Here is a 12,926-nt window from a genome sequence, read left to right as displayed (position 1 = left end):
CTTTCTCTGTGTTGTAGAGATTCAGACCATTCAAAGGGCTTCATTCTATGACACTAGTCTGGATGACCCGGCAGGTGAATGACTGGGTCGTGCCGTAACAGACCTGGGCCAAAATAATAATAGCTGAAAATTAACAGCTTTGGATTGGAAGCTGCTCAAGGTGCTCGGCAGGCTAAATATAAGAGCGCTTCCAAGCAGGTCCATTTCTTGAAAGTGTAGCTACTGGTGTATTTTTGCCCAGATCTGGCTGTATGTTTCATGCTTCAGCCGGTGCCGGTCTGTCGTAGCTCAAATGGCTCCCATTTGCTTCCAGGCTGCATGGCTCCCTTCTCTCAGCCAAAAGCAGCAGTGCCTAAATCCTGAATACGTTAGAATAGTAGATTATAGTCAACTGCTCCCTCTAGTTGAACTAGTGTGCTTTAATTTGTGTCAGCATCTTCGTAGGCTGACACGGGTCTTGTGATCTTTGTGTGGTCGATAGCCCTGAAGCAAGCGGTTATATCTACTGCAGCTGTTTGCAGTCTTCATGGCTCCTCTGTGATGGGATTCATCCACAAGCACATTTAGGATTTTAGTAGCTTGACGAAGGAACATTTTATGACATTAATTTCCCGTCTTCCTCGTTCCTCAATAGGATTATAGTAGCGGGGAATTGAAAGCAGATGTTGGTACTTGTTTTTGTTCTGAGCTCAGGCGTCAGTAGAGAGGGTCCAGACAGCCGGCCAGTCTGTGACTCACCAAATTCTTTAAAGGTTTTTTTTTAATTAAATCTAGTCGGTTGGATATTATGTGACAAAATGTTAAATTGCAAGTCATGATCTTTGTCTTTGTTGAATAAGTCCACTGACATTATCAGCTCATTAACAAATGTACTTTGTAATTCTTGTGATATTTTATATTTTTCTAATGAAGAATCTAATTCCCATTTTAAAAAAAAGGCCAAAACCAGCAATGAATTCAACAATTATTGTTAGTGTATCCAAAGCCTGATTTATCTTATTCCTCTGTGCCATAAAGCGTAATCATTATTCATAAAGATCTATCATAAAAACATTAAAGAGACTGTTGCACTGACTGACATGTTCCTTGTAATTGGTTTTCCATCCCATATACACTGTCCTGCTGCTCTCAATGCACACTATAGCACCAAATCTAAAATAACCATAACCCCATTTCCCAGCTGTAATTTGTGTAGTTTTAGGAAAGATTTTTAGTATACCTCAAATGGATTTGGAGCTGAGAGCCACAGACTGGCAGGGAAGTCAAATAAGTATTTAGAGATGGACAAATGGAAGAACTGCAAATGTTGGTCTTTTTTTAGATTTGTTTAACAATAACAATAATACCAAATAATGTATCCTGCACTTATTTTAGTATTGTACTTTCATAAGGTTGGAGGACTTGCTAGATCTCAAAAAGAATAGTCAGAATGCAGCAGAGGCCAAGACATCCTTTTAGTTTCTAGCTCAGGTCAAACTCCTAAACAATGCTGGATCCCACATGTCCAGTAATATTGGTGCATCCCCTGCTCTTTCAGACGTGACTTCCCAGGTCTTCTCCAAGCTCAAACTGAAACAATGAAAATTATGTCACTTGAGTAGTTCTCACACTTGACAAAGCACCTGGCAGAACCACAGAAGGTGTTAAAAGGTTGTGAACGGTTATAGTTAAACAGAATTAATGATTTGACTCGCAATATGTTTTTGTAAAGCTTTCATGTAGCTGCCATCCAGCATGGTCTCTCATCCACTAAGAACAGAGAGGAGCATTACATGTAGAGTCCTGTAGAGACCACCCGGAGTAGATAGGCCTCGCTCTCCATCTTCCATGCATAAGCTAGCAGTAGTTCTAGACTTTATAGAGTGCCGTTGTTTGACTGTAGTGTGTGATGTCTTCTTCATCCATCTGCACTTCACATAGCTACATTACGTCACTGCTGCTGTATTCTTTGGTCTCTGCTCCCCATGAAGTCTCCTCATATAACCAGTTCTCCTCATCTCCCCACCAGTCGACCGTATCGTGGGCCTGGACCAGGTGGCGGGGATGAACGAGACGGCCTTTGGCGCCACCTACAAAACGAAAAAGGGCATGTTTCGTACGGTGGGACAGCTCTACAAGGAGTCGCTGACCAAGCTCATGGCCACACTGAGGAACACCAACCCCAACTTTGTTCGCTGCATCATCCCCAACCACGAAAAAAGAGTAAATAAAGAATCTTAAATGCATTTGTTAGAAGCTGTGTATCAAGCAGTGGAAAGTGAGGGACCTGTTAATATTTCTTTTATATTTAAAGAGGTTTTTTTTTGTAGAACAGAAATTGTACAATAGAAACATCTGTTTCTGGTCTTAATGGTGAATTTGTTCCTGCTCAGGCTGGTAAACTGGAGCCTCACCTGGTTCTGGAGCAGCTGAAGTGTAATGGAGTCCTAGAGGGGATCCGCATCTGCAGACAGGGCTTCCCCAACCGTATCGTCTTCCAGGAGTTCAGACAGAGGTGACAAACAACAGGAAGCTTTTTGAACTCTGTAATTCCATTTAACACAGAAGAAATGTTGATATTAATGTTCTCTTTTGTTCACAGATATGAGATCCTGACGCCTAACGCTATCCCCAAGGGATTCATGGATGGAAAACAAGCCTGTGAGAGAATGGTAGTGCCTTCTTTTTTTTCTTGCTCTATTTCAGTTTTAAAGCTACTGCCCTGGAAACAATAACATACCATATATTCTGCTGAGCCTTAGGAACTGAATATTCACCCTTTTGTTGGACAAAAAGTTCCAGAAATAATGAAACCAGAGGAACTAACCTCAGGAACTAAACTCATCTAACTACAAGTCCCTTCTGCATTTCCACCACATCTGAAGAAATGTGACAATTAGAAGATTAGATAATAATAATAAAAATGACAGCAGCTTTTTGAAAAAGAGTCCGATACCAGTGCCTTGGATACAGCCTAAAATGCTGGAATTGGGCATTGGTGTCATGACCGAACAAAGACTAGAACCCATACGCACGACTCAAGGCAAAGTAACAACAACAATCTCAGTTTTAATTAACTGAAAACAAACAAACAGAAAATCTACATGAACAAAGTAACATAAAATCGTGACCTGGTGACTGATGAATTCCATGAAAATGGCTGGTTCTCTGGCACAGAAGAAGACAAACTGGCACAAGACAAAGGGAGACACAGACAATAGATACACAGGGTGAGGGCACAGGTGGAAACAATCAGGAGTCAGGCAGACAATCAGACCAGAGGAGAAACACACAGGGGAAGGAACAAGTTGCCTGAAACAAGAGGAGAGTTGACCTTCAAAATAAAACAGGAAATCACGAGACAACATGGACACAAGACACAAAACTGATTAATTTAACATGACAGTTTCCTGGACATGACAATTGGCAAGTCCACAAGCCTATGTATCGATCCTGTATCACTTGATCATATAATGTGTGTGTTATTTATTTCTGTTTCAATATGTGACCGCCATTAAACTAATAGGAATGCTTTATTTCATCCATTCACACATTTCTCTAACGCAGCTCCTTCCCTCTCATTCACTCTCTAGCAAGCTGAGCTGATGCTCCTCAAAGGGTTCTTGGTCCCCAGACAAAGTTTCCGTGGTGGAAACACTCTAATATAAATACTTGCTTGATTATAATGTAAAACGGTTTTCCAGAAACATTTCTTGATTTTAATATATATTTAAAAAACATGTAACCCTGACCACGGAGATACATTCTTAAAAAGTCTTCATGTTCCTTTTCTAGATCCGAGCCCTGGAGCTGGACCCCAACCTGTTCCGTATCGGCCAGAGTAAGATCTTCTTCAGAACTGGTGTTCTGGCTCACCTAGAGGAGGAGCGAGATCTGAAGATCACCGACATCATCATCTACTTCCAGTCTGTTTGCCGTGGATACTTGGCACGCAAGTGAGTGTCAGATCTCATGGTTTTTATCTCAAATTCTTACCTATGAACATACATCTGCAGACCTGAGACCCAAGATGCATTTCAGGACAGTGATGCAATTGCTCAAACTCCCACAGGTGGTCACAACGCATTAATATGCAGATACACTTTGTCAAGTGTATATATCGCTTTATATCAGAGCATAAAGCAGCACGATAAGGAAAATGACTGAGTTTGGTGCATTTACAGCTCATCTGTTGGTCGTTGGGCTTTAAATACACTGCTGTACCCAGACATTGATTTGTCGCCTGTTTGTGTACCACTTCTCCCCTTAGGGCCTTCGCTAAGAAGCAGCAGCAGCTGAATGCCCTGAAGGTCCTCCAGAGGAACTGCGCTGCTTATTTGAAGCTGCGACACTGGCAGTGGTGGAGGCTTTTCACCAAGGTGAGAACTCCGTCAGCCAACGTTACCTCAACAAAGTAGTTCATATGTGATATACGCAGATCTACACAGCTCTACATCCCTGCCTCAATGAGGCAGAACAAATGTCTCCAGTTATATGAGCACTTAACATAAACAATACACAACTTGTGTGTTTGTTCCCCGATCAGACGGCATGTTGCTCAAGTTCATCTCTTTTTGTTTCACTGGGCTCTTTAGGGCGGGGCATTCACAGGTCTTGAAACGTCTTAACATTGGTATTTTAAGGTATAGCATTTATTTTTAAAGGTCTTGAATATTTGTTCTGCCTTTCCGTAGATAGTAACATTAGTTATATATTTTTTGTATTAGCTGCAGGCTGTTGGTCGAGATAAGTGAAGAACAGAAGGGCACATTCTTAGTTTAAGTCAACGCCATCAGACATGTAAACACTGCTACGCTACTACTACTACCACTATACACTACTACTAAAGTTAGATAACGGAGCGAGTCAATTCATCGAATCATGTTGGCGTGTGTCAATTTGTGCAAAATGTTTAATTAATTGATCCAAGTCATGTAAATTGATTAATTATATTACAAAGAACCTTATTGTCAGTAAAATAGTATTAAATTGCAGTCCATGTCTAAATGTTGTATTCTATTTGGGAACTCTCTCTCTCTCTCTCTCTCTCTCTCTCTCTCTCTCTCTCTCTCTCTCTCTCTCTCTCTCTCAGGTGAAGCCTCTGCTGCAGGTCACCCGGCAGGAGGAGGAGCTGCAGGCCAAAGATGAGGAGCTGGTAAAGGTGAAGGAGAGACAGCTCAAGGTGGAGAATGAGCTTGTGGAGATGGAGAGGAAACACCAACAGGTAGACGTGCCCTCTATTATAGAAAATAATAACGTGCACAAGCAGGTATAATTGTGTTCCTGATAAAGGCCACAAATTACTTCAGAGAAACTTCATTATTTAAAAATTGTGTGAATTTCTTGTCATGTTTCATGTTATTAATTCTGTAGCCAAAGTGTTTGTAAGGAAATTACTATTTATTATGTTCTATCAAATGTATAACAATTGAAGAAATCAACATTGCAGATACGAAGGTTGCTTAATGTCTTTTCAAACTGTTCCCTCTCTGCAGCTCGTAGAGGAGAAGAATATTCTAGCAGAACAGCTCCACGCGGAGACGGAGCTCTTTGCTGAGGCCGAAGAGATGAGAGTTCGTCTGCTTTCTAGGAAGCAAGAGCTGGAGGAGATTCTTCATGACCTGGAGTCGAGGGTGGAGGAAGAGGAGGAGAGGAACCAGAGCCTGCAGAATGAGAAGAAGAAGATGCAGTCACACATTCAGGTGTATATCTTCACCTTTTTAAACATCCACTTTCCTTTTGTTTTGATATGCTAACATCTGTGCTGTTAGAACTTGCCTTTCAAGAACATTATGCGCATCATAATCACAATCCTCAGTTGGGCATTTAAAGGGCCTTTCTGATATTTACGTAGAAGTTGAAGAGGGTTGGAGTCCACAGCTTTGGTCACAAAGGTGATCAAACCACACTGATGAAGCAGATTAGTTTGCAGAGAAATACTTTTTAAAGCCAAGTGTTGAGAGGCTTTAAAGAGGTTATAAACTTCAGTGTTCAGACTTCAACCTCTTCGCATTGGATTGGTTATGAATCTTTAGCTGTGCGTATGTGTGTGTGTGTGTTTTCCTCCTCGCAGGACCTGGAGGAGCAGCTTGATGAGGAGGAAGCTGCAAGACAGAAGCTGCAGCTGGACAAAGTGACAGCCGAGGCAAAGATCAAGAAAATGGAGGAGGACATTCTTCTGCTGGAGGACCAAAACTCCAAGTTCCTCAAGGTGAGAGGATTAGATCTGCAAATGATGGGTCAAACGAAAACCAGAAAGCAGAAAAGGTCAAATTAATAACATACGGTGATTGCTGAGATGGATATTAGAGAGTAATACAAATTGAATGGTACTTTGACCGTTTCACCTCCAGTTAGTAGTTGTGCTTCCAGTCTAACCAACACTTTGATGTTACACAACAGGAGAAAAAGCTGCTGGAGGACCGGATTGGCGAGATGACCTCTCAACTGACAGAGGAGGAGGAGAAGGCAAAGAACCTCGGCAAGGTCAAGAACAAGCAGGAGATGATGATGGTGGACCTGGAGGGTAAGCTACTGTTACTGCCGCCATTTTGGGTCCACGAATAGAGAACATTCACCAGAACACACACAAGTAGGTGGATGGCCAGTGTCACATCAGTTTAAGGACTATTTAAGTTACAGTAGCCTGTATGCAAGATAGAACAGTATCGTATCAACATGAAGTTTTACCAACCGTAGTTACAATGATCTGAACTTACAACAACACCCAAATTAGTGAGACTTGAGATTTCTGGGAAGAAGTTTTCATTCATTTAAAATGTACTATTAGCTATTAGGTAGCATACAGTTCAAGGATTGTGATAAACTAACGTTTACACTCATTCGGTGGTTGCCTAGCAACAATTTAACTTTAAACTGCAAAAACGCTCTGTCTGATTGGGCAACTAAAAGGCATTGCGGTGCGCCTTTGATTATCCACCTGCTCAATGCGCTCCGTCTGATCACGCCCTTAATCTGCAATACTTAAAGAAAAGAGGTATGTAGGAATGTTGAAAAAAACAAACACGCATTGAGCCAAAGCAACTAATCTGATTACTAATATTTGTTTCAAGCGGTTAGCAATTAGGTTTTTGACCTCTTTGTACCTCGTGTGATGTGACCCCTCTGTGACTTGTGACCCATTTATCTTTTGAGATCATTTGAAGGCAAAGGTTTTCTTTTTCTTAATAATTATTGACCATGTTTGATTAACGCTTTTTTTCTTTTTTTCCTTGACATGTGGTTATGCCTCCCTTCAGAGCGTTTGAAGAAGGAGGAGAAAACACGACAAGAGCTGGAGAAGGCCAAACGCAAACTGGATGCTGAGACCACTGACCTGCAGGACCAGATTGCTGAGCTTCAGGCCCAAATAGAGGAGCTGAAGATCCAACTGAGCAAGAAGGAGGAGGAGCTGCAGGCTGCTCTGGTCAGGTCAGTGATGGACAGATGGAACATCTATCAAAGTACAAACAACTGTCAAAATTGACGGCATCAGATGCCTTTTGCAAAATATAAAACTCTGATAAACTAAATTCAGACGAGATCCTTTCAGATGGTACAGTGGCTATTGAGAAGATACAATCATAGTGACAGTCAACGCATTTCGAAAGCTAATGGTACAAATACTGAAAAAGGAAGATATAAAAGAACGGTAATTTAGAATAATTGAAGAAAGGAAAGTATTGGATATGACCCCAGGGCAATAAAACTCACCAAAAACTTAACTGTAAGCTAAAAAAGAGATTAATCAGAGGGGGCTAGTGAATTCAAGTTTAATACTCTTATTATAATACAACTATAAATTCTTCATCTGGCCAGTACTGAATAAATGCTACGATTCCTTTTAATGTATAGTTAATTGACCGAAGTCCAAAGATATCTTTCTATCCAGGAGTTTGGCACTTCACAATGATACAGATATATATATATATATATATATATATATATATATATATATATATATATATATATATATATATCAATATATACTGTTTTTTATTAAATCAAAAGCCTTGTGCCGAAACTGGGCATCACTACAAACCTAAAGGTTTGGAAAAATATCACTGTTGGTGGTGTTGCTAATTTTGGGTATGTGATGTTCGACTTCATGCACATCCTCTCACTAGTGCAGTACATCCTATTGCCATGACAACTGCACTCAAAGTCAATAGGAAGACCCCAAAATAGACACAAACAAACACTGAGCTGCTTTAAGTCAGAGTTGACTATCGTCCTCTTCAGCTGCACACGCACACGCTTCCTCCCTTTCACTCGCCTCAGTCCCATTCTCTACTTTCCTCAGCAGTTCCCAGCTGCAGAGTTTTCCTTTGACAACACCGGCTGAGACCTCATCTCAGCCACGTCTGATGACAGTCAAATTGATGTTGATTGACGATCTCTGTCGTGGGCTTTGCAGTAGTTTTCCACATGAAGCAATCAAAGAGAGCTGGGCTAAATCTGATTTTTGCAGCTATTGGTTTAGAAACCTTGCGTCTTACCATTCCATCCCTGCAATGTATCCCACTGCTCCGTTGACCCTGATTTTTCCATCCATACATAGTGGGGAAAATATTCTGGGCAACACTTTTGGTGTCATGTTCACTCATTTTCCCATTAACCGTCACAAGACTGCAGATGAGGTAAACCGCTGTGGAGGTCGTTGCTGTGAAGGTCAGCACAGATTATTTTAATGTTGACTTCTCAGTCGTGTCCTCCTCAATCGTCCAGACTACAGGGGTCGTTGGATAATGTCTGTCTGACGAATTTCACACGCAGAAATCACCAGTTTAGTCACAGCTCCACATAATGAGGCTTTAATTAAACTTGATATGCCCCATTTTGAATTAAGCAGCTATTTTGAGAACAATTGTATTATGTTTTTTTTTTTTATGGGGAATTACTTTTAGATTGGAGTCATTAGTGCCTTTAATCAACACTGTGGCATTGTGTTAATTATAAAACTGAATCATTATTCCATTCAGTGCGTCTCATCAGTGGGTTTCTTGGTCAGTGAGGAATGTTACGGGAGTCTTGCAGCCGGCATAAATTTGACTAAACAGATCAGCAGTCTCATCATCATTTCCATCTTCATGGAGAACACGCACAGGTTTTATGTGGACAGCTTCAGCAGTTATTAGAACACCACACTGCCACCTTGTGTGCGCTGGTGGTCTCATTTCAAGTTGAAAGAATACATCACCTGCTTGCCTTTCATTTAGTATACCTATCAGTACTTAACACAGACAATACAAGTTAGATTTGGTGTAGATTAAATCTTTGGAAATTCTGATCCTCAGCTTAAGGTCTACACTGAGAATATGTTTCTTCATTACAATAAAGACTAAGTTGTATGATAAGGGTCTACTCTAGAAAAAAACTGACTTGTTATGTGTCTCTGACCAGGAGTGATGAGGAGACAGTCCAGAAGAACAACGCCTTGAAGCAGGTTCGGGAGCTGCAGGCCCACCTTGCTGAGCTTCAGGAGGACCTGGAGTCAGAGAAGATGTGTCGAAGTAAAGCTGAAAAACTTAAGAGGGACCTGAGTGAGGAGCTTGAGGCCCTGAAGACGGAGCTGGAAGACACGCTGGATTCCACCGCTGCCCAGCAAGAGCTACGGTACTTATTTAACGTCGGCTTGTCAGCGATTACAAAAAGGAAACTGCACATTTTACACATCAAAGTCAGTTTACAGGTCTTAGGGAGTACGACTCCATCATACTGTATGTGCTAGCATTGTTGTTGCTCCAAAGGGAGCTATTCGAAAGCAGATAAGTTGCCTCAAGTAATGTCACTTGAGACATGACACGATGAAGAAGATGAGAGGAAGTCTCAGGTCCTGCCCATCGTGAGTCCGATCAGTGCAATGGTAAAGTATAGTCATGTTTCTAATGGTGTTAAACTACAGGGCTTAACAAAAGCTGTTATTTGTGAATACATTATTTATTTACACATTCTCTAAGTAGTGTTTGATATTTGCCACTACAACGCTACAAACATGCATATCATACATTTCAGTGGTCCCAACCTCTAAAACATTTAATTAATTTGTTTCCTTATTAAGACAACAACAGCAATACATCCTGCATGTTAAGGTTTTTTTTTAATTGTCCTCTTGTAAACGTGTGTTTAAACTCCAGGTCCAAGCGAGAGCAAGACGTGGCAGAGCTGAAGAAGGCCATCGATGAGGAGACCAAAAACCACGAGGCTCAGATCCAGGAAGTGAGACAGAGGCACGCCACAGCGCTGGAAGAAGTGTCTGAACAGCTGGAGCAGGCCAAGCGGGTGAGTGGGTCAGACCTTGTTTCACTCGCAGGGCTTGTACACATCAGCCTATATCAGCTGTATGTTATGTAGGCAGATTGTTAATGTTAACACATTAAGCACATTTCTTTGCTCCGCACAGTTCAAGGCCAACCTGGAGAAGAACAAGCAGAGTCTGGAGAGTGACAACAAAGAGTTGGCCTGTGATGTGAAGAGTCTGCAACAGGCAAAGACGGAGTCCGAACATAAGAGGAAGAAAATGGAGGCCCAGCTGCAGGAGTTTATGTCCAGGGCCACCGAGGGAGAGAGGGCCAAGGGAGAGCTGGCCGAACGCTCTCACAAACTCCAGGTAAAAACCTCCGCTGACAGTCAGACGGCAGAGAAGCAACGATTTGGAGCAGTTTTGCTATAAAATGTAGGAATATAGCCCCAGACTACGCGAAACCCCAACAAATATTTTAAAGGGACCATGAATGAATGGTTTTGTTTAGTATACTTTCCGCATAACCCATTGATCTTTTTTTGTTTTATAGACGGAGCTGGACAATGCATTCACTTTGCTGGAGGAGGCAGAGAAGAAGGGCGTCAAACTGGCCAAGGAGGTCGACAAACTGAACAGCAAACTGCAAGACTCCGAGGTATGAAGAAGACAAGTTTAAACCTGATCTAGAATGACTGTAAAAGTTAAAAAGGTGTCAACTATTTCTCTCCATACTGTTTCTGATGAACACAATGAAATCAAGAAGGCCGTGAAAATAATGTGAACACACAAAACAAAGCAACACAGTCCCTTTTTAATGTATTTATAAATCTGTTCTTATTCTGTTATCGCACCTCAGTAATTAGTCATTCTCTTGTACTAACAACAACAACAACAACAACAGGTATAACAGATGTGTTTTCGTGCTTTTCTTTCGTCTGGCTCATCATCTGTGGTGTGTAGGAGTTGCGGCAGGAGGAGACGCGTCAGAAGCTGAACCTGAGTGGCCAGATCCGCCAGCTGGAGGTGGATAAGAACACCTTGCTGGAGCAGCAAGAGGATGAGGAGGAGGCACGACGCAACCTGGAGAAACAGCTGCAGATGGTGCACTCCCAGGTACAGTCATACATAGATATTGGTACACATCTGAGGGTCTTACACCCACAAACATATGAGGAAGGCACACCAAAGAGGGGGGCCAGACTAAAGCACGGAGATCTTGCAGCAAATTAAAAAGCGCTGCTCTCTTAGCAAGATGATCACTTGTTGGAATGTTGTATTATCTTAATGTAAATACTTGTATATATATATATATATTTTTTTTTTAATGGCCTTCCTGTAGCTGTTTGACACGAAGAAGAAGCTAGAGGAGGACGTGGGGTCGATGGAGGGCCTGGAGGAGGTGAAGAGAAAGCTCCAGAAGGACGTGGAGCTGACCAGCCAGTGTCTGGAGGAGAAGACCATGTCCATGGACAAGATGGAGAAGACCAAGAACAGACTGCAGCAGGAGCTGGACGACCTGATGGTGGACTTGGACAACCAGAGACAGATCGTCTCAAACCTTGAAAAAAAACAAAAGAAGTTCGACCAGGTATGCCGGACCGGCAAAATGTTTCAGAAAGGATTCAGGGTGTTAAAAATTAACCGTTATTATTATTATTTATGACAAATGAGAATAGCTAGTCCACCATTATGGTTTCTACGGAGCTATTGAGAAAGTGGCTGAATGTGTCCACAACAATGCACACAACATAGTGGCTGCAAGTTCTCCATGACGGAGGAACCGGGTCTGGGTTGCCCTTTTAAAGGATGGATTTCATCTCGTTAGTTCCTTGCTGTTTTGTTCTTGAAGGGCCTAACCGTGTTGCTTAACGGTTAATGATCAGTTACCGAGGGTCGGCTAGAGAAATGGTGAATCGAGGTCACATGCAGCATGTATGTATGTATGTATGTATGTATTGAAGGTGTATTGTTTCTTTGTCTACACTAGCTGCTTGCTGAAGAGAAGACCATCTCTGCTCGTTACGCTGAGGAGCGTGACCGTGCGGAGGCCGAGGCCAGAGAGAAGGATACCAAGGCCCTGTCTATGGCCAGAGCTCTGGAGGAGGCCTTGGAGGCCAAAGAGGAACTGGAGCGGTTTAACAAGCAGCTCCGTGCTGAAATGGAGGACTTGATGAGCTCCAAGGATGACGTGGGGAAGAACGTGAGCGACCTTTGACCTCTTAAATGACACTGATGAATGTTAAATGACCATTTAAAGCCGACGCGGCAGATAGAAGTGACCAGATTACATTTCTTTGGATTTAATTTACAGCAGAAATTAAGTTGTAGCGCGTCCACTTACATGTCTGGCTTTGCGTTCACTATACCGATGATACCATATATGATATTAGATGTGATTTCATGTTTCATTTTTAGTATCAAAGTCCGGCCTGTTTTGCTGACATAATCGTTTGTCCCGATGATGCATTCAGGTCCATGAACTGGAAAAGTCCAAGCGAACTCTGGAGCAACAGGTGGAGGAGATGAGAACTCAGCTGGAGGAGCTGGAGGACGAGCTGCAGGCCACAGAGGACGCCAAACTGCGTCTGGAGGTCAACATGCAGGCCATGAAGGCCCAGTTTGACCGAGACCTGCAGGCCAGAGACGAGCAGGGAGAGGAGAAGAAGAGGTCGCTTGTCAAACAGGTACACAGGGCACACAGATG

General features: G+C 42.3%; 1 protein-coding gene across 3 annotated transcripts in view; it reads left to right on the top strand.

Moving 5' to 3' along the window:
- LOC117730244 (myosin-10-like) overlaps window positions 1–12,926 on the top strand; it is a 49,780-nt gene that overhangs the window by 31,550 nt on the left and 5,304 nt on the right. For all 3 annotated transcript variants that reach the window (XM_034531792.1, XM_034531800.1, XM_034531808.1), the window contains 18 exons: window positions 2,009–2,202; window positions 2,373–2,494; window positions 2,582–2,651; window positions 3,775–3,935; window positions 4,250–4,358; window positions 5,072–5,203; window positions 5,475–5,681; window positions 6,053–6,190; window positions 6,382–6,505; window positions 7,239–7,410; window positions 9,382–9,594; window positions 10,116–10,260; window positions 10,382–10,588; window positions 10,773–10,877; window positions 11,183–11,335; window positions 11,562–11,810; window positions 12,210–12,422; window positions 12,694–12,906. In XM_034531792.1, the coding sequence (XP_034387683.1) occupies window positions 2,009–2,202; window positions 2,373–2,494; window positions 2,582–2,651; window positions 3,775–3,935; window positions 4,250–4,358; window positions 5,072–5,203; window positions 5,475–5,681; window positions 6,053–6,190; window positions 6,382–6,505; window positions 7,239–7,410; window positions 9,382–9,594; window positions 10,116–10,260; window positions 10,382–10,588; window positions 10,773–10,877; window positions 11,183–11,335; window positions 11,562–11,810; window positions 12,210–12,422; window positions 12,694–12,906 (2,927 nt within the window). The remainder of the gene's footprint in view (window positions 1–2,008; window positions 2,203–2,372; window positions 2,495–2,581; window positions 2,652–3,774; window positions 3,936–4,249; window positions 4,359–5,071; window positions 5,204–5,474; window positions 5,682–6,052; window positions 6,191–6,381; window positions 6,506–7,238; window positions 7,411–9,381; window positions 9,595–10,115; window positions 10,261–10,381; window positions 10,589–10,772; window positions 10,878–11,182; window positions 11,336–11,561; window positions 11,811–12,209; window positions 12,423–12,693; window positions 12,907–12,926) is intronic.

The sequence above is a fragment of the Cyclopterus lumpus genome, chromosome 1 (genome assembly GCF_009769545.1).
Source record: "Cyclopterus lumpus isolate fCycLum1 chromosome 1, fCycLum1.pri, whole genome shotgun sequence".
In the NCBI taxonomy this organism is placed as follows: Eukaryota; Metazoa; Chordata; class Actinopteri; order Perciformes; family Cyclopteridae; genus Cyclopterus; species Cyclopterus lumpus.
This window is presented reverse-complemented; position numbering and strand designations above follow the sequence as displayed.